Raw genomic sequence first — 25,768 nt, forward strand, 5'->3', positions numbered from 1 at the left:
TATAGATGAAGGAAAGAAGATGCAGTCCCTTTTCTGAGGACACAGATCTTTTCAGGGAGTTTTCCTTCTCGGGAATATAAGAGCTGTTTTCCTTCTAGAAATGATTGACTTACCTCCTTCAAGTGGCAAGTATCAACTGGAAACAATTACCTTTGGAAAGAGGAAGTTTTCAATTTTAGGATGAGTGAGCACCATCTGTAATTTCATGCCTTCAAGCTACCTTAACTTAAAAGTTCAAGAAGTTAAAACCAGGAAGAGGGAAGAGGGGGGGAAAACCCAAAGCAAGACCAAAAAAAAGAAACCCCAAAACTTTAATTATTTCCAGCCAAATTTAGCCTTTTGTTTGCACACAGATATTATGCTTGTGGAATGGTTGTAAGTTGTGCCCTTTTTTTTTTATCATTTTCTGAGTTTGTTTGAAGTGTCAGTGCTACAGCATTGTGAGGATGAAGTCCAGATGTCATCATTCTGAAGTCCAGGGCAGATGATGGATGGTCCTCCACACTGCATAAACAGAGGGCAAACACAGAGCCAGCATAACAGCTGGATTGTCTTGCATTTTAGAAACATTAAAAAAATACAACAGATATTGGTTCATTCAGAAGAGAGTTCTAGAAATGCAATTTTAAAAAAATATCATTTGACATAAGAAAAAAGCCCCAAATATTACACAGAAATACTTTGCTCTCACACAAAGGAAATATTTCTTTTTGATCTTCATACAAAGCATTTCAGCAACTGGCAAATTGTAAAACCTATCACTTCTGTTAGAAGAAATAACTGAAAATGGGCTCTTATCTCAATCTTGTCCTAACTCTAGAATATAAACATATTGTTGGTCTGCAAAGAGGGCCTGGCAATACCACAAAAACCGATTTTCTGAGATGGTTTTCAATCCCATTGTTTAGGACAGGACTGGGATTACCATTTTCATACGCAAAGCATGGTTTTGAAGTGTTTTAACACTTCACATCACCAGAGTTAAAACAATTTTTATTTTCTTTTATAATACATGCAAAGAAGTTAGCTGAATTGTATGCAGTAAGGCAAAGGGGTTTGTTAATACTTTATTTTATATTATTGTGTTATACCTTATAATTGCCAACCTTATTCAGGCCTTATTTACACCTTAAAATTGCTGATTTTATTGAGGCATCAGTGGTATTTATCTGCTTGCTTTTTCTAAGAACCATTTAAACTTCTCAATGTCTTATAAACGCTGTTCACCCTCTACTTTCTCCAAATGCAATTCTTAGCTGAGGAACTGCATTAATTGGTTGACATCAAGGTTTTGATGCTGCATCCAAGCATTCTTTATCCGATCATGCATGAAATTCAGCTGGTTTGGATGGTTTTTGTTTTGGTTTTTGCGGGGGGATTGGGGTATTTTGAATTTGTTGTGGTGTTTTTCCTGTTGAATTGATCATATTTTATCACTCCCAAGGTTTTTTTTAGCACAGACACAAAGTGGAGCTCCCTGCCCTCGGATATTCAAGGGTGGGGAGGGTCAAACAACAAGAGGCAAATACGGAAGTGCTGTGACCCAAGGACTGCACAGCCCAGTTCTTTCCTGGGGAAGGGGAAGACCTTGACCCACAATTAGGTACAGAGACCTTGTAACTTGGCAAAGAAAGCAAGGCCAGACAAGATAAAAAACTAGGCAGGATTTCTCTTGTTTCTTTTGTTTGCATGCCATTGTGGGGCCTGATATATTCCATTTCTGCCAGTTTTCCCAGTTCTTTGCCTCATCCTATTACCATTACCCTTGAACTTAATGATGTTCATCCCATAACAGCAGTGCCTCTAAAGGAACACCTCTGCACATCAAGACACAATTTGCTCTTTTGCTGATAGTAAAAAGCCTCTTAAGGGAGCCAGGAAGACCTCACTCCCCTTGACATCCCCTCACATGTTCCTACACAAACAGTTCTTGTGTCCCCTCTAAATTACCCCGGGCTTACAGCTGCATGAATGCCTTGACCTGTGCCCACTGCGCATGATTCAGCCAAGCAAAATCGAGAGCAAATCTTGCTTGGGCTTTAAGAACTTGAAATAACTTGGAAGTGCAAGAAATCACCTTATCCTTTGGTTTGTTTTCTTTCAGATGCTGGACTTGCCTCTGTGGATGTGTACTGAGCTCTCACTGCAGGGGACTGTCAGGACTGAATTGCTGTGAGTTTGTGTTCTTCTCCCTGGGGAATCAGAAATTCTCATTAATTAGACCACAGAAATGCTTTCTGAAACCTTTCCCCTTTCTTGCCCTTTGCTGGTACATCTGCTCTTTCTGCCTTTCCCTGTTCCCCGAGTTCATTTCCCCTGTTTCCCTTCCATGCAGCTCCTAGCTGGGAAAAACTGGGAGAACTTATGGGGGACAGAGGGTAAAGTTTTCAGTTTCACCCAGATTCCAGATTTCCCAGGCAGTTAATCTCAGCAGGGAGGAAAAGAGGAGCCCTGCATCCCGCTCACTGACCCCACAGCCAGACAGGACCAGGAGCCACAGCGCAGAGCCCTGGTGCTGAAGCCTCCTGGCTTTGGCTGCTCAAACACCACAGCTTTTGGCAAAGATGGGAGGAGTGTGATGCTTTTTCCTGTCCTGAAAGAGAGGAGGAAAAGAAAATTAAGTCCACTGCACAAGTCCAAGGATCCCAGCTTCCACACTTTTTTTCTGACTGCTCACTGTGGGGTTTTATCCATGACAGGTGACACCTATTCAGAGTGTCCTTTTCCCAGCATTTTCATTCCTAATTATTTCAGACATTAAAAGGAAGCAGAACATTGGCACACCAAGGATAAGAGCAGGGGAAGTGTGGGGGGAGAGCTAGAGAAGTGAAGGAGCAGGCATTTTCTTGTTTACATTCATCAGTGCTGGGAACTTGGAGAAGAGGTGGTGCTGCATGCATCAAGGACAGAATGCCCGTGCCTTGGTTGTTCTCCTTTGCTCGTAACCCCGGGCTTCAGCCCCTCTCCAGAGGAGCAGAGAATTCCTCCAGGGTAAGAGGGACTCTGGTCCCACTGCAGGCATGTGTCCAGTAGAGGAGGGCAATTGTTGACAGGGCCTGAGCACGTGAAATCAAACCCCACAAACACTGCAATGCACTCCGTGAGCTGCAGCACCAAGTGTTCACAGCAGGCAGAGGCAGGAGGTGCACGCAGGACAGAGAAGCACCACTGCACTTGGTGTTTGTGCTTACCTGTGTTTTTGTTCTGCTTCCCTTCACAGCTGCTCTTCTGCCAAGGTCAGTTCCATTTTGAGAAGGCTGTCTCCCGTGTAGTCAAGGCTGGAAATCCTCACTTAGCATTTCCAGGTGACATCTGGATTTGCCAGAAAGCAGGTGCACACTCAAATGACCATTTCTGTGACAGGTCAGTCAGAAATCATGGAATCAGAAACTTGCTCCTCACTGCCCCACTTGGAAATACATTAAAAAAGAAAAAAAAAACCAACAACCACAGAAAAACCCATAAAAGACAGAGCTAAGTGCAGCTTCATCTTAATATTCTGCCCAGTGGTGGAGAGAAAGGAGGAGGAAAGCTGCTCTTGCATTTCTGGACCAAGTACTTTGGAACATCCAATACTGCCCTCACCTGCAGCTGTCCAGCTTCCCTCCTTCCTTCAGCCTTGCCCTGACTTCTGAGGGGCCAGAGGCACCCCACACACAACCCAAAAAGGATCAGCACTCACCCCCACTGGAAGTACAGACATCTTCATGGTCCATCTTTGGCCAAACAAACCCCAGGATATTTTGCTTTCCTGACAGACTTGGCCAATTTCATTTACATTTATCAAGACTACAGACCCTGTATGGCTCTGGGGTCAGCGCTGCTCTGGCACAGGAACCTGAGAGAAGACTGGAATTCAGGAGCAAATTGCAATCCCAGCTATGCAATGAAGGCCTGCTTCTGGCAGGTTCCTTGTGGTTTTTTGCACTCGGTGCAAACACAACTGGTGCCAGGGTGAGGGAAGTCATGAGCTCAGCTTTTCCCTCCAAAATATCCCCTCCTTATTTCCTGGTAGATGAACTCAGATCCACTCCCTTCACTTACCTCAGCAATCCCCTCAAAAATGGCACCTCACTCCCCTTGACACCTACACTGAGCTGCAGCACCAAGTGCTCACAGCAGGCAGAGGCAGGAGGTGCACGCAGGACAGAGAAGTACCACTGCACTTGGTGTTTGTGCTTACCTGTGTTTTTGTTCTGCTTCCCTTCACAGCTGCTCTTCTGCCAAGGTCATTTCCCTTTTCAGAAACCTGTGTCCCATGTGAACTCTCACTGCAGGGAACTGCCAGGCCTGAATGGCTGTGAGTTTGTGTTCATCTCCCTGGGAAATCAGAAATTATTAATTAGACCACAGAAATGCTTTCTGAAACCTTTCCCCTTTCCTCCCCTTTGCTCTGAAGTTCTCCACTGTGAATTCCAGGTATAACAATATGTGCTTTACTGCCAACAAAAGCTGGTCAGGTGGGAGCCAGGAAGCCAAGTCTCTCAATTTGGTCTGAACACCAGCTTCCAGCAGGGTATTGCTTCCTCTCTCATAGGCTCTCTTTAGCAAAGTGGTAAACACAGAATCCAGTGGCACAGTAGGTTCTTCGCTTACCTCCTCATGATTTTTAAACTGTTTCAAGTGAAAAAAAGCATAAGAGAAAAAGAATGATGACTATGAAACAAAAATCTCTTTAGCCATCCGTGTTTTGAGATGAGCTCTGTGCTGAACCCAGGGTGAAGCTCCAGGAGCACAAGTGTGCAGACCCCTGCCAAGCACCACCTCAGAGAAGAACTGATTTGTACTGAGGGGCACACACCCCAGTTAATGTGTACAAGTTAAACAGAATTCTCTTTCAGAACTGGGGGTTTTCAGTCCACCCCAGGTGCTACTTGACCACCAAATACACACGGAGGACTTGGTGAGGTTCTGTGGGCTTGGCAAATCCTGCTCCAAGCCCAGCTGATGCCCCTGTGACTCCAATGCTTTCCTGAAGGAGGTGGCAGAACTTGGCAATATTTGCCACCAGAGCTTCATTTCTGAAGAAGCTTCCTTTGGAAAATGCATCCACTTCCTACTTAACAGCACAGTGCTTTCTCCCTGATCTCAGCCTGAGCTGCCCACAGCCATGGAAACCACCTTCCTCTCCTGATCTCCACACTGGCCTAAAAACACTGTTACAGAAGCCAACTACTTCCAGACCCAGATGGTGCATGCAGGGACAGTGTCTCTTCTCTTTAGGATCAGGGAAAAAGGGCAGAAGCACCTACAGAGCCTCAATGCCTCTCTTGAGCAGGAAACACCATGGATTATTAAAAATGGGTAAAAATTATGCCCCTTTCACCCCACTGGTAGAAATGACACAACATCCCAATAAAAACTGTACCTGTTCCATTTTCAGACTGAAGCAACAGTATATTCCTGGCTTCTAAGGCAGCAGGGACAACAGCACTGAAGGGAAATGTTTGGATAATCATGTCTTCACTTAAAGAGAACCCAATTGCTTCATCAAAGCCATCACTGCCCTCAATCAGGACATCCACCATATCCAGGACATCTAATAAGTGAAGAAAAAATTCTAAGCAGAGGATCCAGACTTACAGGAAAAACAACAGAGGTAGAATGCAACACTCCAGGAATATAAGGCGTCTTTGTAATTTCTCAAAAAAAAAAAAAAATAAAAAAAGGATGAAAGCCACATTTGTCACACAATACAATGGTAAGTGCAACACAAAAATCATGGCTGAACCTTCACTCTGCCTTTCAATGCTGCTGTCCAGCACAGAGAAGCTGTGGCTGCTCCTGGATCCCTGCAGGTGTCCAAAGCCAGGTTGGACCCTGGGGCTTGGAGCAGCCCGGCTACTGAAAGGTGTCCCTGTTCATGGCAGGGGTGGAAGTGGCTGAGCTTTAAGGAGCCTTTCCACCCAAACCATCCTGGGATTCCATGATTCTGTCAACAGTCCCAGGCAGAAGCGCTAAATTTCCATTTTAGTTCAAAAATGCTGCTGCAAGAGCATGAAGAGAGATTTCAAATACTGTTGAAGTGGCACAGCCACATCAGAAATTACTTTCAGGGGAAAAGCAGAAACTTAGAAATTCCACCTTCTACTTCTGATACCAAGTACATGTGGAGGGCTGAATCCTGGAGGGTCCTCACTCAACAGGATTTCTAGAGTTATCCATCCCCAGTTTGCTGATTAGGGCTAGAAAATGTAGCCCCAGGTCATGAAATTCTGTTGTTGATGGGTTACCACACACCGTCAATGTGAGAGACAGGGATGCTGATGCTATCAGAGTCCTGTTTAAACACAGCCACCTGGACCATGCTGGCTTTCTGAAACAGGTCTGCTGCCTTGTCCATGTAGGGCTAGGGATTTGTCACCAGCTCCAGCAGGATCTGTCAGGAAAGGTGCAGACAAAGCTAAGTGCACTGGCTGGCGAGTGTAGGGGAACCATACGTTACTAAGAAGGACCGTGTGCTAGAAGTGGGTGCAAGCTGGGCAGGGTAGCTTGCAAGACGACAACTTCCTTATCACTTCTGCAGGATTTTGTCTGTAGAGCAGGTTCCTGCTCTAGAGGAGACACTGATGGGGAAAAGTTCACTGCAATTTGGCATCTAGATTGCAGAAGGGCCGGGCAGAAGCGCTGTCAAATGCAGCGGCACAACTGGATTTAAACCTTTTAAATGCTGGAAAAGCTGGAGTTTCCTTCCGGTAAACCTCTGAGGCAACAGGGAGCGGTCACCTCGCTTTAAAAGGCAAATAAATGTCTTCTCCCATTCAATTCTGTCCCCGACAGTAGCAGAAAAAGGCGCCTCCGCCGTAAACCACGCCCCCCACCCGCGCTGTCATCCTTCTCAGCCACGGCGTCCCTTTGCAGCCCCAACTCCCCTTCCCCCTCTGCCCTCCATTGACAGACACCGCCCCGCTCTCTCCCGCCCCTCGCCCACTCCCCACGCTCGGCAGCCATGGAGCGACCCCGCCGTCCCCCTTGGTCACCGCCCAATCACCCAGGGCGGCACCGCCTCAGCAATGGCTGCAGTACCGCGCTGTGCCCACACGGCGGCGACACTGAGAGGGCACCGGCCCGGGGGTGGCTGCAGTACCGCGCTGTGTCCACACGGCGGCGACACTGCCGCCCAGCTCAGCCCGGGCTTGCGGGCCAGAGGAGGCAAAAAAAGCCACGAATTGAATAATCGCTTCCAAAATTCCTCCCAAATGAATGCCCCCAAAACGGCCGACCAAAACTAAAAACTTCTCTGCCTCTAACCAAATAACACCAATAAAAGATTTCAACTGTATCTTTATATTTCTATTCTCATTTTTATATGTATTCCTTATATATTATGCTATTTGCATTATTTATATAGTATGTATTTCATAGAAATTTGTTACTCGTATTTGTTAATATGTTATATTTCGACAAATATATTGATATTTTTATATTTTCATATTTTCATTTTTCTATTATTTATATCTCATATTTATACTAGCTATATAACACCCCACCAGTGATTGTGACAGACCTGAATAATTAGAGATCAATGGGAAGTTGTTCGGTGCACCAAAAGTGATAGAGAATGTCAGCTTGACTGGTGTCACACGTAGAGCTAGGACAATGGCCCTAAACACCCAAAAAGTTAAAGAAACCCTGAGCCACGCTGTGGCCAGACCCCATAGGGGTGGTTTATCGAAAGCACCAGAAAGGAATGGGAATAATGGGAAGAACAATGGGAATGCCCTGGCCCTCAGCTTGGTCCCATCTGCCCACACCACTGCCCTTGGGAAGTGCTGTTCTTCCTGGCTGGAAAGCCAGCAAACAATTTCTCCTTCATCCCTTAAAACTCTTCACGGAAAGCCTCTGTTCTCCCCACATTTCTCCTCAAACAACATCTATTCTCCTTCTGTCTCTCCGGTCCCCCCCCGAGTGTTTGGCTCCGCTGCTCCCCGGCGCTTTGGCAATTAATATAATTGATGAATTAACGTGATTGATGCTGAGCCTGGCTGGGCGGGCGAGAGGCGCCGAGGGGCTCAGGCCAGGCCCGGCCGTGCCAGCGCCATGGCACGCTGCAGCTGCTCGTATGACACAAACATCACCACGTTCCAGGAGCCCAGCCGCAGGAAGGACGGGACAAAGCTGTGTCAGCAAAAGCAGCGCTGAAGGGGGAGTGCTGGGACATCCCCAAAGTCCCGCATAGGGGTTGGGATGTTTGGGATCTGTTTGCAGGTGCTCAACTCACCCCTTGTAGAGGCCGGCGGGGCCATCCTGCGTGAGCAGGGCCAGGAGGCAGCTCAGGACGTTGCTGTACTGCCCGGGGCTGGAGTTCATGTACCGCGTCTTCACCACGTCCACCGGCGATGCCACCACTGTGGCACAGAACCCGGCGCCAAAGGCGGCCACGAAGTGGCACGGGACGTTGTCTAAAGGTGGGGAGGAGCTGGGGGTTGGATGTGGCAGGGACGGGGATGGCACCTGGCCACGTCCCCGTGTGCTCACCTGCCATGAGCTGTGCCCGCAGCAGCGCGTCCTTGATGATGTCGTAGGTGACGAGCTCCCCGCAGTTGATGATGACGTTGCGGGCGATGTTGGGCAGCGTTCCTGGGCAGAAGGGAGGAGGCATTGGGAATCTGCTCACAGCCCCTCCTGCAGCATCCTGGGCAGGTGACCCAGCCCTGCTGTCCCCATCCTTGTTCCCTTCCTCATCACCATTCCCACTGCTATTCCCGCCCCGTCCCTTTCCGTGCCCGTCGCTGTCCAGTCCCACCTCTCCAGAGCCCGCGGATCCCCTCCTCCCTGGCGATGGTGCGGTAGGCGTCCACAGTGCTGCTGTAGCGGGGCGCGCTGTCCGACAGGGCCGCGCTGGCCTGGAACCGCACCTTGACCACGTCGGTGGGCTGCGCACAGGCCACGGCCACAGCCCCCGTGGTGCAGCCAGCCAGGATCCGTGTGCCCACGCCTGTGTCTGGAGAGGGCGGGTGTTGGGACTCCTGGCCCTGCAGGGACCCCCAGCCCTGCAGAGACCCCGGGGTGAGCGTCCTGCGGTGCTCCACTGAGGGTCCTCCCAGGGGGTTGTGCCCCTCAGGGTGAGCTTCTCTCCGGGAGAGGGCTGTGCACCAGGAAGGGGGTGCACAGGGAATCCCACACTGCCTGGACACTCACTCTCAGCACCCTTGGGGGTGTAGAGCTGCTTCACAGGGTCGTAGAGCCCGATGCTGATGGAGGAGAAGCCCATCTGGCGCTGCAGCCCGGCCGCCAGCCCTCGGTAGAGGCTGCGAGCTCCCTCTGTCCTCACCATGGTGCTCAGCGTCCCCAGAACACCCCGGTACTCCACGGAGCTGATGGTCCGGGGGATCCTCACCTCGCCCTGGATCTGTGGGGTGCCAACTGCATCACCCCACCTCCTGTTCCTCCCCAGGTGCCACCAGCCCTGTGGTAGTCACCAGGTGCTCCCTCGGGGCTCTGGGGACCCGGCGGATCGTACCTGCAGCCGCACTTTGGCGGTGTCCAGGGGAAAGGTGCACAGGTCAGCGATGCAGCCGGCCATCCCCGCGCTGATGAACTTCATGGTGATCGTCGGGGGCACCTCGGGGGGCTTCAGACCCACCATGGTGGCAGAGGGGCTGGAAGGAGAGGAGGAGTTTGTGGAGCCAGGAGGCTGCATCAGCACAGGGCTTCACGTGGGTGTCCTGTTCAGCGACTGGAGGTGATGATGCGCCAGGGTGGCTCTCGATGGCTTTGGTCAGTCCCAAAAACCATGTCCTGCCCTGTCTCCTCCCTTCTGTCCCAGGGAAACTGAGGCACAGGGCTTGCTCAGCATGGGCTCAGCAATGCCCACCCTTCCCTATCCCACCCCAGCCGTAACGGGGCCTGCTCCCTGAGATCATCTCCCCCAGTGACCTGCCCCGAGCCCTGTCCCTCCGTGGCCTCACCGGAGGGACCTCGGCACAGTGCTCCACTCCTGCTTGCACAGGCAGTGCCCTCAGAGCCCTCTCCCTGGCCCCAGCCTTATATAGCACCCAGGACATTCCAGCAGCCAGGGATCGGGTGACAGGAAAACAGGGTTGCCCCAGTGGCATTTCAGCTGACAGGACTGGCTCACCTGGCACCCGTGATGAGGTGGCTATTTCAGCCCTCTGCCCCGCTCACGGGGCTCAGGCATGGGGAGGGGGTCCTGCCCAGACCCCCGGCATTGCGCTGGGAGGAACACTGGCTTTCACCCTAAACCCACTCTGGGGAGGATGAGATGCAGAAAACCCTCGCCCAAAGGCTTTACAAGCACGTGCTTTGGAGGCAGTGCAGCACTGAGCCCTTTGTGCAGGGCAGATTGGATCCCTTTGTCCGACACAGAGCCACAATCCACCCCACACAGCTGCCAAGCTCCCAGCAGGTTTACCTCTGCATGGTGGAACATGTTCCCCAAGCTCAGGAGGAGCAGGGGCTGGATGAGCAGCTGGGAGTGAAATCCACCCTCAAACCCGTGACGTGTATGGCCAGACACTGGGTCTGAGGCTGCTGGGATGGACTGGGCTCAGGACAAGAGGCTGGAAGACAAGGTGGAGGGAAGCAAGGCCCCTTTCCCCCATTTTTAAAAAGCTCAGTGTGTTTACCCCTTGGTGCTCGTCAGCCCCACACGCAGAAAGGTCCCGCAGGATGTGCTGCGAGCCTCCACACTCACACCCGAGCTCACCTTGCACAAGAGCGACTTCCAGTGCTCCTGACACCCTGAAGCCACCTTTGCTCCAGCCCTCGGGCTCCAGACAAAGCTGCCTGGCACCGACACTCCTCTCCAGCTGGCTCCTGCCTTGTTTTCCTGCCCGGCTCCAGTGCTGACCTACACCTGAAAGGAAGACACTGTTCACCTTGTGCCCAAGATCCAGCTCAGGGGCCAGTGCTGTGACCTCCTCAGCAACACTGATCCCAGCCCAGCTGGCATCCTGCCCGAGTCTTTTTTGGGGATGCCACCAGCAGAAAGCAGCCTGCACGTCACTCCTGTCCTTCCAGGGGACACAGGGTGCCTGACCTGCCATCCCAACCCAGCAAGGGCAGGGAAAGGGGCCACAGACACAGGGCAAGCTGTTCCAGCAGTGAATTACGCATTCAGGGTGTCCCCTGGGGAAACAACACTGCAGAAGTGGGAGAAAAATGAGATGCTGATCCTTTGGCTGCTTAAATCCTGAATTCCATGCAGGGTTTGAAAAGCAGCTCAGATTGGAAGTGACTCACCCCTGCTGCACGGTGATAGTCAATTCCTTGGCAAAGCAGTGATCTTTCCATGGGCTCCTGGCCACCCCAGCTTCCAGCAGCATTCCTCTGACTTGGAAGCTCATGTGGGAGAGACTCCTGTCCCCTGTTAAGGAAAGGTTCATGCCCTGGCATAAGGACACTGCCCAGGCTGACTAGAAACCAGAGGAATTTTATTGAAACAAATTCTGGAGACAGCAGTACAAAAATAACTGAGCTCTGTTGTCATCAAAGTCTGTTCTCTGCAAGGTGTACAAGTGTCATCTTTCTAGTCACCCTCTTTTGTACACCCACCAGATTTCACAGTGCCCTTGGCCTGTGTACACACAAGCACTGTGGGCACCTGTGGAAACAGAGAATTGTGCTGCCCACCAACTATTTTTGAAAGAGCCATTTCACAGGAATAAATCCTAAGCCTGGACTACTTGGAGAGCAGGTAACAGGCTGTGGGTTACCCACAGTCTCATTGGGGACCTGCCCCTACAAGACACAGCTCCCTGTGGCTGACCACAGGCTTTAAGCCCTTCTAAACAGGGCACTGCAAGTGACCAATTAGGCCAACTAAAAACAGAGCCTGGAAGCTGTGGCTTCCACCTCCCCTTTGCTGGAGGGCTCAGCCTTTGCCACACATCTGGCCATGGCTTAGGAAGCTCTGCTGGGCACGGCCTCTGGCCAGCACTATTCCCTCTTGGAGAGCTGAGCAGAGAAGATCCTGGTGATTCTTCTGAGAGCTCGGGGCTGGGCCTGGGACAGTTTGCTCTTCGGAAGGGGATTCCTCCAGGCACGGCTCCCTTCTCTCCCCAGAGCAGGAGTGACCAGGTGTGAGAGCTCTGCCCTGTGCTTCGTTTCATGTCAAGGCAAACCACAGGGCTGTGCAGAGGGTGACAGGTTAGACACACAGAAAAAAACACCCCAGTGAGAAAGAGAATGATCTGAAGCCCAGAAAGGAGCTCTGGTGTGTGACCTCTGAACTTGTGAGCATCCACCCTCAGCCAAAGGAATGACATGGCGTAGTCACTGGGACCTGACTGCATTTTGGCTTTCCATTATTATTTTACTTAATAATTTGCAGTACCCTGAAGACCAAGTCTCCTCACAGGGCAGAGGCAATGCTCTATCACAACAAATCTTCAGACTGCTGACAGGACAGGGCATGGGCTTAAACTAAAAGAGGAGAGATTTAAATCAGATATTGGGAAGAAGTTCTTCCCTATGAGGGTGGTAAGGCCCTGGCACAGGGTGCCCAGAGAAGTTGTGGCTGCCCCTGGATCCCTGGAAGTGCCCAAGGCCAGGCTGGATGCAGTTTAGAACAATCTGGTCTAGGGGAAGCCATGGCAAGGGTTGGGGCTGGATAAGCTTTAAGGTCCCTCCCAACCCAAACCATCACTGTGATTCCATGAGAAATGGGATAGTCCAGGCTCAGCTGCCTGCAGGGACCCCAAAGCAGCAGCCCATGAGAGGAAAAGCCCTGGTTTATACAGAGTCATCTCCTCCTTGCTTTGCCAGCAGCCTCCCACAGCCTGGCTTTGTCCCAGATGTTCCCAGCAGCACTAGGAAAAGAGTAATTTCAGCATACAAACACATTTCTCCCCAGCTAGTTCAGAGCTGGCTGTGCCTGTGAAGCACTGGGAGAAGTGATCCTGCTCCAGGAGCCTTTAGGGGAGGAAGCTGCGGGGCCAGGAAGGTCTTTTGGAAAACTGATCCACCAGTCTGGCCTTTCACCTACATCCCTGGGCTGCTTCTCTGAGTCCTGGGAAAGGTGTCCTGAGGTGCCCAGCTCCCTCCCAAGAGAAACAGCACCAGGACCCTGTTTTGGTGCACTTTGATATGCACTGTTGGGAGAGGGAAATGGCTTTTCTAGGAATGAGTCAGTCCTCGTGTTTGGTAACCTGTGCATCACAGGCTCAGGTAGCAGCCTGCAGGCAAAATACTTTAAAACACTTCCTGTCTATCAGACTGAAATAACAGACATGGATAATTAGGAAAATCTTTGCTTTGCTCTTCTTTCTTCTAAACAATTCTCCAGAAGAAACTTCCTAAACCAAAATGTAAGGAGCCAAGAGAGATAAATGCAGACCTGGCCACAGAGGAAGATTAAAAGATTAAAAACCAGCAGAGAGAGCTGCTCGCTGGGCAAAGTGCTTCCCTTGGACAGGGCTGTCCAGAGACCAGGACAGCAGCTGAAAGGTCAGGAGTGGCTGGAGAGGGGCAGTGACTGATTCCTGAGTTCTGCACAGCATCTGGAAGCCTCTCTCTAGGAAATTCCCATCTGCCAATTAACCCCATTTCAAAGGTGCATGAAGCCACATTTCCTGCCTCCCACAGCTCCCCTTTCCCATGTGCCACGTGTCCTGCACAGCCAGGGATGGAGAGCCAGCACCTGCCATTTTCAATGTAAGGAATAGAACTCCAGAATGGTTTGGGTGGAAAGGGCCTTAGAGCCCATCCAGTCCCACCCCCTGCCATGGGCAGGGGCACCTTCCATTATCCCAGGTTGTTCCAAGCCCTGTCCAACCTGGCTTTGGACACTTCCAGGAATCCAGGGGCAGCCACAGCTGCTCTGAGCACCCTGTGCCAGGGCCTCACCTCCCTCACTGTCAATAATTCCTTCCTGACATCTAATTCCCCTAAAATGCTCTGTATTCCAAAGCCAAAACACAAGAGGAGGTGCCTGGTGCTATTTGATGTCACTGAGGCAAAGGAGAGCAGTCTGTTTGCTCCCAAAGTCAGGAAACCAGGTGTGCTTGGAAAACACCACTGGCATGTTGTTTCAATGATGACCAGCTAAAATACAGCTCCTCCCATTTTCCTACCATTGCCCGAAGTGCAGGGTGAAGTGGTGCTCACAGGTGTGTATTTATCCTAATGACCTTCCTAAAAATGAACCTCCAGCTGGGGGAAAGGTGTAACACCAGTTCTTGCTGCTATTTTACATGTACAGGTGGGACTCAAACTGAGCAAGGTTTAAAAGCACCATTAGCACTCCCAGCTCAGACAGATGACCAGAATCACAGAACCGTGGAATTACTGAGGTTGGAGAGGACACATAGGATCATGGACCAACTGTGCCCCCAGCACTGCCAAGGCCACCACTATCCCATGTCCCCAAGTGCCACATCCACACAGCTTGAAATCCCTGCAGGGATGGGGACTCACCACTGCCCTGGGCAGCTGTGCCAGGGCTGGGCAACCTTTTGGAGGAAGAAATGTTCCCTAATATCCAACCTAAACCTCCCCTGGCACAAATTGTGGCCATCCTGTCCCTGGGAATAGGGCCCATCCCTCCTGTCGGAGTTGTGCAGAGCCAGAAGGTCTCTCCTGAGCCTCCTTTTCTCCAGGCTGAGCCCCTTTCCCAGCTCCCTCAGCTGTTCCTGGTGCTCCAGACCCTTCCCCAGCTCCCTTGCTCTTTTTTGGACATCAAACCTTCCTTTGATCCATCTCAGAGGCACCTTCTGAGTGCCAGTTTTATCCTCCTGCATAGTTTCCAGAGCACACATCTGAAAAGTCGTGTTTACACCATTCCCCACCCCAGGAACAGGCTCTGGTCAGTGCCCATCCCAGGCTTCTCCCTCTCTGTCTCTCAGGCTCTGAGTGCCTGGTGCTCAGCCAGGAAGCACACATGTTCCACGGGGAAGATGCAAGAGGAAAGGGGACTCGAGCACCAAGGATCACACTTCACTCTTCTTTTTATAGGAATGGCAGGGACACTGACACCAGCCGAGGATTTATCCCTGTGTGCCAGGGGCTGGATTAAAGCAGATTCATGAGGATGTCATGAGAGGACACGGCTTCTTCCAAGGTCAAAGAATTCCAGCCTTGGAGGCAGAGAAGGTTTCAGCCCTGTGGCTCAGCAAGTTTGCTGGCAGTTTTGTTTGCACACAGGGATGGAGGGCAAACAGATCCGTGTTAGCAGGCTACAGCCTACCCTGGCCTTGCACCTTCTCCTGCTTTCCAGGCAGGAAATCAGGAAGATCCAGCAGACCAGTAGAAACAACCTTTTGGCAGTTGCTGCCATCAGCATTTTTGGAACATATAAAGCCTGCTATTGTGAATCTGCCCAAGGCTGTGCTATTTCTATTCACACTGAAGGCAAGTCTATGTATACACAAATATGAATTATTCTGCATAAAACTGGTCTCCACACAAGTTTCTTATTCTTTTGGAATATTCCTAGAGGTGGGGGGGGAAATATCCCAGTATTTAGAGAGAGACTTTAGCCAAGGGCCTGGAGTGCCAGGACAAGGGGGAACAGCTTCCCACTGTCAGAGGACAGGGTTAGATGGGATATTGGGAAGAAATACCCTGTGAGGGTGGGGAGGTGCCCAGACCAGCTGTAGCTGCCCCTGGATCCCTGGAAGTGTCCAAGGCCAGGCTGGACAGGGCTTGGAGCAGCCTGGGATGGTGGAAGGCATCCCTGCCCATGGCAGGGGGTGGAACAAGAGAAGCTTTGAGGTCCTTGACCACCCAAACCTTTCTGGGATTCTGGCATTTTATGGAAAAGTTTATTAAACTCTGATTTTTCAAACCTATCCTCAAGGCCACACTCAGAGCAGGTGAGCAGAGTGGAAGACAAGAGCTGGGAAGGACCTCAAGAACGGGAAGTGTTAGTTTGATGCAATGGAGAAAATAAGTGAAAGACAAAGAGGTTTTGTGAGGCCCTACAAAACTCTGATCCCTGGAAGGTGCTCACAGCATCCATGCTGAGCCTGAGCTGCTGCAGCACCTCCTCAGGGCCCCATGAGCTGGGACAACACTTTTGTCTCAAATGCTGCCAGCTCCTTTGCTGTGACTGCCCAGCTCCACACCTCAGCACTGCTTTGTCATTCCAGGAAGGAAGATGGGGAAAGCAGGGAGTCAGACAAGCCAGGGAGAGGAGGCAGGAGCACTAGGAAGGCCAGGAGAGATGGCTGCCAGCTGCTAAGTGAGTGAGGGCTGTGGTGTCCCGAGGACAGCTCAGATTTCAGCCTTGCTGTCACACTTGGTGTTTGCTGACCTGTGCAGAACCAAACCAAATCCAGATTTAGAAGCTGATGTCCCCATTAAAAGCAAAACTATGAGGAAGCATTTTTTCCGACTCTATGTATTGGTAGCAGTGAAAAACTGGTTCTTCAAAGAGAATTTGATGCACAAGGCACAACGGAAGCCTGTCTCAGCACACGCTGCAAGTGCTGCAGCAAAGAATTAACGACAGCTAATCCTCAAATTAGGGACTTTAAGATCAAAATATTCACATAGCTCATTGCTAACATTTTACCTAATTTGTAATAACTTACAGGGCGGTAGTTCCAACCATTCAGCTCAGAGCTGCACAGAGGGGATTCAAGAAAAGCTGGTATTAGTATTACACCACAGGTGTCCGTGACTTCAGAGCTATCAGAGCCTGTCTGAGTCTGTTTTGATTCATCAGGCAAGCTGTTCCCAGTGACACAAATGCTCCTGGAAGTGCTTGTTCCGTAGGTCACATGGAGAGGAACAAGGGCATCACCTTATCTGGGAGTGGTAAACAAACAGCCCAGCTGCTGCACACCCACAGCAGAGCTGGGGCTGGAAAAGAATGATGGAATTCCAGAATGGTTTGGGTGGGAAGGGACCTTAAAGCTTATTTCATTTCAACTCCTTCCATGGGAAGGGACACCTTCCACTAGACCAGGGGCTCCAAGCCCCATCCAGCTTGGCTTGGAACATTTCCAGGGATGGAGTAGCCACAGCTTCTCTGGGCAACTCTGTGCCAGGGCCTCCCCACCCTCACAGGGAAGAATTTCTTCCCAATATCCAAACTAAATCTCCCCTCTTTTAGTTTAAAACTGTGTCCCCTTATCCCATCACTATCTGCCTGTGTAAAAAGTCACTCTCTTTTTAATAACCTCTCTTTATGAACTGAAAATAAATATGTAGATGTCTAAACAACTGAGCCACAAACCTCTCACTGTAAATAAATCTTCATGACCAGAAAACAAAACAAATTGTCGGCAATCCACAGCTTTGGTGCAGGAGGAGCAATCACTCAAGTTATTCTGCTACTCCCTGGGTCACAGAACCATTACAAGATACCTCTCCAGGAGCCCCCTCCATTTTATCTTGATCTAAAAGAGATGAATTGAAACCATAATTACAAGTTAGAGCTCCTCAGAATTAGGCATGTCACCTCACATTAAAGCACAAAGTGTGGATGACAACCTGCGACTTCCACTGACCCTGATGAGCAGCATTTCCTGAGCACACTGAACAACTGGGTGATGTAAAGGCATAAGGATCACAGACAATGCAGGCATGGGTGTTAAAAACCATCCTCATGGAGAGAAGAGCTATTGGGAAGATCCCCCTGACACAATTTGAAAGCCATCACATTTAAGTTCAGTGCTGGCAGGCAAAGGAAGGGAGAAGTTCTGTTCCTGCTTTAAGGAGTGGACTAAATTGGACAATAAAGGAGAGGACATCCCATACTTACCCCTCTGGAGATGCAGAGGGATGAGAGGAAGTGCTGAGCAGTCTCATGGAGGCTTCCATCTCCTGGGGTGGAAGGAAGAAGTTGGGAACAACAACAGGATCAGATCTGAGCAGAGCGGTTAAGGAACAACCTTTGGCAGTACGCAGCTGCACGGAGATCCAGATGTGGAAAAAGCCTCACCTGTTAACAGGTCCCAAATAATAAATTTCATTTGTTTTCATCAATATTCCATTGTTCTAACACTTGGTTCTCTCACCTGGGACACCAACTTGTTTAAAACAATACCTCACAAATTTGTAGAGGACTTCATCCTGCAAAAATTCCAACACTTAATCCAAGATTCGTAATTTGTGCAAGAAACATTAGGAAGTATTTTAAAAGCAAAATAAAGCATGTTTCTTTTAATACAGGAGAAACACAAGAGCTTTAACACATGGGGGGAAAAAAAACACGGAGAGAAAATGCAAGAAGACATATCAGAACTACCCAAAATGAAGTGACTCTCACAAATCACAAAATTTATTGGCTACAAGTTTTAAGAAAGTCATCACCACTGTGAAACAGTGTAATGGGGTCCTCCAACACCTTCCCAGACCACCAGTTCTGGATTCATTTCCCAGGGAAGAGCTTCACATAGACAATTTCTCTGTCCTGAGGCCAGGGAGACTCTAACTAAGCAGAAGAATCATCAAATGCATGGAGTGTTTAAGAATAAAGGATACAAAGGGATTTTTGGTTTGATGGAGCTTTCTGAGCCTTCCACTGGGTCTTCACTGCTGTCATCAGGGAAGCTCTCACATGTTTCTTTCTGAGCCAGCTTGTGCTGATACACTCTCAACACAGTTCTCATCAGAACCACTTCCTTCTTTGCTTTGATGATCTCCATTTACAACCTCAGCATTTTCCTCCTCCTCTCTGTGGTTTTTCCACTGGTCAAACCCCTGTCTCCTGGGAATGGCAGCAGCTCCTCAGAGCCTGCATGGATCTCTACACTTCTCTTGATGGGTTCAGTGCTCTGTAAATGCACGGAGCAACAATTCAGCTTAAATCTGATTTATTAGGGGGTTTGGCAGAAAGTCCTAGTTGTAATGATGGTTGGGAGCTAAACATGCACAGCTCTGCAAACACTGCTGATGTGAGCATGTTCTGCTCTGTTTCCCACTGACAAGGCCAGAAGAACAGAAATGCTGAGGAAAAAGCAGAAGCATTAAGGATGAAGTTAATGGGAAAGGTTACAAATTCTTTAAAAAGCCACAATCCCTTATTTTTGCTTCCCGGTGAGCAGATGCTGTTAACTGCTTGCATCCTCTGAGAACTGAGTTCACCAGTATTAGGTAAAGTGGGCAACAATTTTGAGGCAAGTCCTGCTCCAAGGGAATGGTGGGGGACATTTGGGAAAGGAGTCTGGAACAGATTGTAGAGGAAGGCATGTAAAAGAGCAGTAAAAACAGTTGCTAAGGATGAGAAGGGAAATAAAAAGAACAAAACCTTGGAGAATAAAGAGAGGAGGGTGGAAAAAAGGGAAGATCAAGGTGACAAAAGAATTGCAAATTCTGGCATAATAGGGATGTGCCCTTCAACTCCATCCTCTTGGAAATGCTGCTACCCTGTAAGAAGCCATGGGCAGAAAAAGCAGGGAACAACTTTCCAACTGGCAGGAACTGAAGCTCTGGGCTCCAGTTTATTCTCTAGTCTGGTAAGTTATTTTAGAAGCATCAGCAGGGATTTGATTTCCTTGTCATTTTGTTCCTCACAGCAACAACTCACCATTGATTAGGCTGCTGACCTGAGACACCAACTGACTGGATTTCTCCAGAAGATGGCAGCCTTTGGGATCCACTTCTCTGCTCATCAAGCCCTGAGGGTCACTCTCACACTCCTCATGGCTTGGTTTGGATGTGCTGAAGTCAGGGAAAGACCTAGTCAGCTTCTCACTGAAGTATCTTTGAACCTCACCCAGCTCAAGTTTTTTCTGCAAGCAGTAGTAAGAAATTTGGTAAGAGGGGGAAAATAAGCCTGTGGCAGTTGGGTTTAAGTTGGATCATTTTAGTCAACAACATGTAAATATACAAATAAAAGATCAAAGGCTTTTATTGAAAAGCAGATGAGCAGGTAAGTGTTGAAACTGCTCTAAGCAAGAGGATAACACTCCAGAAAAAGTCCTGACTTGGCTATGGAACTTAGGCTGCAAACCAAAAAAGAGCTAGTTCTAAACTTACTCAATCAAAAGACTTGGATTTGAGATGACCTTCCAATAAAAGTCAAAGCCAAGGATATTACTTGACTTGTGGCTGAACTTGATAAAAATCTGAGGATTTCTCTGTGTTTTTGACCTAGGGATTTTAAGATACATCGCTTGTGGTAGCACGGGAAGGGATGAAATACCTCAGGAAATCTTTCACTCCTCTATTCCTACACATAATAAATACTGCTCTTCTAAATTTATACCTCATTTAAACCTAGAATCTAGTCCAGAGAACAGCGTTTCTAGCAAGAAGAAAAACATGCTGATGGGAAAGGATATACTGCCCCATGCACCCCAGAAATGCTCCCAGCCTTGTGCTTGTACCCATGGAAGTCACCAGAAGGGACTATTGCCTTCACAGCACCTGCTCTGTGACAGCAGTAGCAGGATGGATAAATCCAAGCATTCCCTCCAGCTCTGGAAACACTGCAGTTGCTGCTCCCCTCCAACAGCTCACCACACTGCTGCAGCATCTCAGTCCTGCTGCGGAGCACCCCACCCAGCCCCGGATTTTCCATCCCCTTCATCGGTTATTGCACTGTGTCCCCTTCTCTTCCTCCGATGGGTGAAACCAGCTCTTCCAAATGTCCACAGGAACGTCATTTAGCGTTTCAGATTTATACCAAAATCAAGTTAGTGGGGCTGGTAGGGAGCTTTCCACGCCTGCTGGCAGCTCCCAAGCCAGTTGTTCAGATCCCATAGTGGTGGCCCACAGTCCATCTAAACTTCAAAGACACACACAGGAAAAGGATCGTCTCTGTAAGCTAAATAAACAGATCATGAACTAAAACACTCACTCATTTGAAGGGGCAGAAAGCAGAATTACTGCAGGATATCTGATAGCCTTACTCCTGTAATGTGCAACACCACAGCATTTCACCAGCTGTCATTCACTGCTCATGGACAGAAATTAAGGTAAAATCAAGGGGATTTATGCTAATTTAAACTTACAAAAACAAAACCAGATACAAACACAACCCTTATTCTTATCAGGGCCTGGAGAAAGACCCTGCCTGTTTTAACAATGGCATCATTTAAATCCTAATTTACAAGGGTGCAAACCAGGAAGCATCAATGACAAGGGAAAGAACATCTAGGCTGTGTCAAAAGGAATCTGTCCCAGGATTGCTACCTCCTGCACCTCCCTCTCACTGGGAAAGGGAATGCCCACTACTTTTTAAGCCCACACACAGTGGACACACTTGGACAGAGTGTACCGTTTTTCCAGTAGAGTCAATTTGCTTTAGAGAGGTCTTTCTGAGACCTGAGAATAACCAGAAAGGTTGTCAGCCTGTGGGCTTATCACTCCAGAGCGGGAACACTGACTTCCTTCGACAAGGAATTCAACATCTGCTTGGACAAGTTTGCAGAATTACTGGGACATGCTGGAAAGCTGACCTTCACCTAGGATCAAAAGGAAAAAGGAACACTGCATGTGAGTCTTTCACAGCAAGAAAATAAGAGAAATTACGATGCTATCCGGCTGATCTAACAAAACCTCAGGCTTTCTAAATAGCTTTAAATATTCAAATTATTTCCCAGCACTGAGCCAAAGTAGCATTTGACAACACTTTCATTTCAGACACTTTTGTTATCGCCCCCCATACTATCAAAGAATAAAGTGATGGAAAGTAGGGTAAGGGTTGCATTACATGTCTGTAACACACCCCAGCAGACCTGGAAGAATACAGAAAAACCCAGAAAAAATGGTCAATATCCCAGAAAAACAGATTCCTGACAAATTAGACGTCTCCTAACCAACTAAAAGTTGAATCTACTGTATGTTTTTGAGCACCAGCTGTCACCCCAAGCAGCAAATACAGCTATGCCATGCTCCCAGACATCCAAATGCACAGAATAGCCTCCTAAAAAACTGCTGAACACCCATGAAGCAACAACATACAGGATACAGAGCACATATACACTGACAGGAATCCTTTTCAGGAATGCTGAAACACAGCCTTGAAATAGGGCTTGGAAGTGGGCCCGAGGTCCAGGACAATCCTGTCCAACAGGGGAATATTATTTGGAATACCTCAGTTATGTTTAGCTAAAAATGGCCCTGCAGGACAGTGAAAGCCCAGGGCAGGGACAGGGATTGCCAGGAGAACCACTGTGCACACAGCACTCTGGATACACAGACAGCTGAACTTCAATATGTAAAAGAAAGAAATAAAAGTATTTGGCTACAACTGCCTGGCCACACTTCAACCAACTGCAGCAACAACAAAGAGCACGTGAAGGAAGCAGTTAGGGATTTCCTTCAGCAGGAAAACCCAACCTCTAAAGCACTTGTCAAAATAAAACCAGGGAAGATATGGATGAACCAAATCTTGGAAGATGAACTAATGGGGAAAAGGAGGATGCCAAGGGCCAGGAAATCAATAGGTATGCATCTCCAGCATTCTTCAAGGCAAAAAATAGCATTACAATTCTACTCTTCAATTCACTTAACAGAATTTATTCGCCTTGCATGAAATGTAAGCAATCTAAGAAAGGGGATGAAGAAAACACAGTCCTCTTAGTACTGCACTACAAACTTTACCTGCTTTATGCCACACTTTGAAGACTAAGGTTTGCTGTGGATCCAGGAGAAGCCCTTTGGATAATCTGTTAAGAACAAAACCCTTTGCTTTATGCAAAGCAGGAAAGAGCAGTAAAATGCTTCTGAAGTTTCAATGCCATTTGATCCACCCAGAGAAATCCTTTTCTTTCTGTATTGATGGGGGCAGGAACTAAACAAGCCCCAAAACTACTGAGCCTCAAAGCATAACACATCTCTACACAGTCTGGGCTTCTGCTTGTTCAAGAAGTACTTCCCTCTCCTCACTCTTGCTGTACATTTAAAAGATAGGACCAAAAACTATGAAGGAACAGAAATACAGTTGACTTCATGACTCAATAACACAGTGACAGCAAAGAACTAGGGTTATGGTTCAAAGTTGTAATGCTTGAAGTTCATTCTAGGAAAAAAAAAGTTTAAAAAGGAAAAATGAAGTGTTGAATGTAGAACAGTTTTTAAGTGTCTGAAGGGATTAAAATATTAGCAACACAGGAGGAAACAAGATTGGATCACACAGGTTAATTCCTGCATACTGCCAAGTATGACTTGATCTGCTGAGGGTCCTCAAAGCAGACAATCTATCTGTTTTAATTTAAGCTCAGATATGCAGGTCTGGGCTAAAAGACCCCCAAACCACACATCCTTTTCACACCTGGGCTGGCTGTCAGACCCAGGGAGTGTCTGTGTGAATCCCCATCTCTCACCTTGCTTGCTGCTGAAGTCCCAGACTGGTGAGTCTGTATTTTCTGTCACTGGAGTGGTTACTGGAGCATCTGCACCAGCAAATGACACACAGCTACTGGGGGCTGCTACTTCACGTTCTGCCAAGGGACTTCCTGAAATGATACAGAATTAAATACAGATTTCTACATTAATAACAGCAACATCTGAAGGCAGTTCAGCAATCAAAACCACATAATTAGCAAAGAAATGCACCATCTAGAAAACACCCTTTTCACTGGTGGAGCTGATAGCATGTTATATTTGCAATGGAAGCAAATATTATACAAACCCTTTACTGAACAGAAACTGGAATATTCAAGGGAGAAACAGAAAAACCATTTGCCCAAGATCATCTAAGAAGCCAGTTAAAGCTAGGAATAAAATCCAGGTCCAGTGACCCCAAGCATAGAAATATTCCAGTGCTTGAGCTACTCTGTCACCTGGGCAGCACAAAGATTGTTCCCTGTGCAGCATCCAGATTTGGGGTTCCCTGTCAGATTTGCTGGTTCCCATGAATTATCCCATAGCCCCAAATTCCCTGCTCCATTCCCACTGCCATAACTTCACAGTGCCTCATGGAGTGTGGATATTCCCATGCAGTTGTGCCAGAAACCAGTAGAGCTTCCAAGGAAGCTCAGCAGCACTGGGACAGGTGAATATTCCAAAGAATTTGCTGTTTAAAACCCTCATCCCCCAGCCCCACCCATGCCCCTGGGGACTCTTGACAGAGTTGCCTGGAATTCAGCTGGTTTAACCCCCACAGCTCGGGCTCCAGGTGCTGTTTCCAAGCAGGAGAAGGCAGGGCTGGAGGCGCTCCCAGCCCGTTCCAAGGCGCGGCCCCTGTGCCCGCAGGAGAAAAACTCTCCCTGCAGAAGCTCAGTTCTTTTCAGAGCCTCAGCAGTGGCCTCTGCAAGTTCTTTTCCCTCAGGAAAGGGGTGCACATCCCTGCCTCCAGCACATCTCCAGTGGGACCCACCTGCAAAACCATTCCATCCCTTCTGCACTTCCAGCTGGCTCCCTGAAAAACTCCCACTTTCATCCAAACAAAACTTCACCCCACCTGTGATAGATGTAATAATTCGTGTTAATATAAAAGGATTGTATGAAATAAAATAAAATAAAAAGTATCTCTTAAACACCAAGCACCCGGGGCCATAGACAACGACCGTAATTAGCATATCAACAGACCTAGCCCGGTGATCTCCACCACAGACAGAAAGAGATCATCTATAAAATACCTGCCAAAGGACCCATCACCTCCGATGGCTCCCATTAGCGAGAAGACAGCACTTCATTACACATGGATATGGAGCAGACAAAGCCTTCATCGGCATGCAGGAAGCACTTTTGTCTGGGTAGCACCAGAAAAGGATTTAATTTAAATATGAGAATTTGCTGCAGAAACAAAGGAAACTCTCGAGAAAAAACTGTATAAGGTTGGACTCTCCGAAATAGCAGGGTGTGAACACAGGGAAATCTGATGCAGTAGAGGTCAGATCAGCGTGTGTATCCACCCAGTGGCGACCCCGGGCTCGGCACTGTTGTGTTTTCGCTTGTGGCGTCCCAGGACCGTATTTTCGGTCGCAAAAATAAAAATTGCTGTTTTGCTATTTAATTCGACTTGATTTGGTTATTATCTATAACACCACCTAAACCTTTGATTTTAAGGTATCTCTGCAGGCTGTTGGTTGGGATTTAATATCTGCGAGGGAAGGGTTTTGGGGTGGTTGGGACATACCTGGCAGCTGTGTTGGAGCTCTGGGAGATCAGAACCAGGAATCGCTGTCTGAGCTCCTCTGTAAGTGGCCTGTGCTGCCATCAGCAGGAAATGCCAGCTGTGCCTTGCGGTGCTTTTGGGCTCTCGGTGGTCTCTGTCCAGGCTGAAGCATCTCCAGGTGCCCATTCAGAGCAGCCCCTGGCCCAGGAGCCACGGGCAGCCCTTGAGCCGTGTCTGTGCCAGCGCTGCCTGGGCAGCCCAGTGTCCGTCCCTGGGACGTGCTTGGCACAGGCAGGACAGCACAGAGCCAAAGCACAAGAGGTGCTGTTGCCTTCCAGGGACTCCTGGCCTCCTCCTGCCCCACACTGCCAGCCAGCTGGGACACACAGAAACACCAAGGAACATTGCTGGCCGCCGTGCAGCTTTGGGCCACAAAAGCAGCCTCAGTAGTTGCCATTGTTTTGGCCTGGCAATACTCACCTGCAGGAAACCTACGGACTTGAGACTCAGATTTAGGATTCCCCTCAACTCCAGTGTATCTTTAGCATATCCTGCGATCTGGAAGTAAAGAGGAAAATTCTCAGTTGAATTTCTACAAATGAGGTTTTGCCATTGCAGAGCTTTTTTAGGTTGCAAAGTAGGGGGAGCCTCTCCCCTGGCAGGTGTTGGAGAAGCAGCCCGAGCGGAACCGTGCCCGGCTCCTGCCGTGCTCCAGCCCCGCTCGTTCCGCAGGGGTACGGGCCCGGCGAAGGGGAGCCCGGCGCTGCTCCCGCTGGGGCTCTGCCCACCCGCGGGGTGCCGGCGGTGCCGCGGGATGGGAGCGCCGGGATTCGGGGCTCCAGGGCCACC

The 25,768-nt window shown here is 48.9% G+C and overlaps 1 protein-coding gene across 21 annotated transcripts; it reads right to left on the minus strand.

Annotated features, from left to right (window-relative positions):
• Window positions 1-292: 292 nt before the first annotated feature.
• On the minus strand, window positions 293-25,025 carry LOC117008512 (mitochondrial uncoupling protein 3-like). 21 transcript variants are annotated; one of them, XM_033082432.2, is made up of 16 exons: window positions 24,941-25,025; window positions 23,184-23,315; window positions 22,462-22,526; window positions 19,439-19,643; window positions 18,394-18,686; window positions 17,672-17,776; window positions 10,670-10,819; window positions 9,464-9,602; window positions 9,142-9,352; window positions 8,747-8,944; window positions 8,479-8,580; window positions 8,222-8,402; window positions 7,508-7,605; window positions 6,299-6,379; window positions 5,369-5,539; window positions 4,227-4,320 (listed from the first exon to the last, which is right to left on the minus strand). In XM_033082432.2, the coding sequence occupies exons 5-16, from the start codon at window positions 18,555-18,557 to the stop codon at window positions 4,313-4,315; spliced, it is 1,608 nt and encodes a 535-aa protein (XP_032938323.1). In that variant the 5' UTR covers window positions 18,558-18,686; window positions 19,439-19,643; window positions 22,462-22,526; window positions 23,184-23,315; window positions 24,941-25,025; the 3' UTR covers window positions 4,227-4,312. The 21 variants fall into 21 exon arrangements, 18 of the variants coding, with proteins under 18 accessions (XP_032938334.1, XP_032938323.1, XP_032938324.1 ...); XM_033082433.2 differs by lacking the exon at window positions 19,439-19,643; XM_033082437.2 differs by lacking the exons at window positions 17,672-17,776; window positions 18,394-18,686; window positions 19,439-19,643 and adding exons at window positions 11,206-11,329; window positions 21,220-21,320.
• Window positions 25,026-25,768: the final 743 nt, after the last annotated feature.

Source organism: Catharus ustulatus, chromosome 29 (genome assembly GCF_009819885.2).
Source record: "Catharus ustulatus isolate bCatUst1 chromosome 29, bCatUst1.pri.v2, whole genome shotgun sequence".
Classification (NCBI taxonomy): domain Eukaryota; kingdom Metazoa; phylum Chordata; class Aves; order Passeriformes; family Turdidae; genus Catharus; species Catharus ustulatus.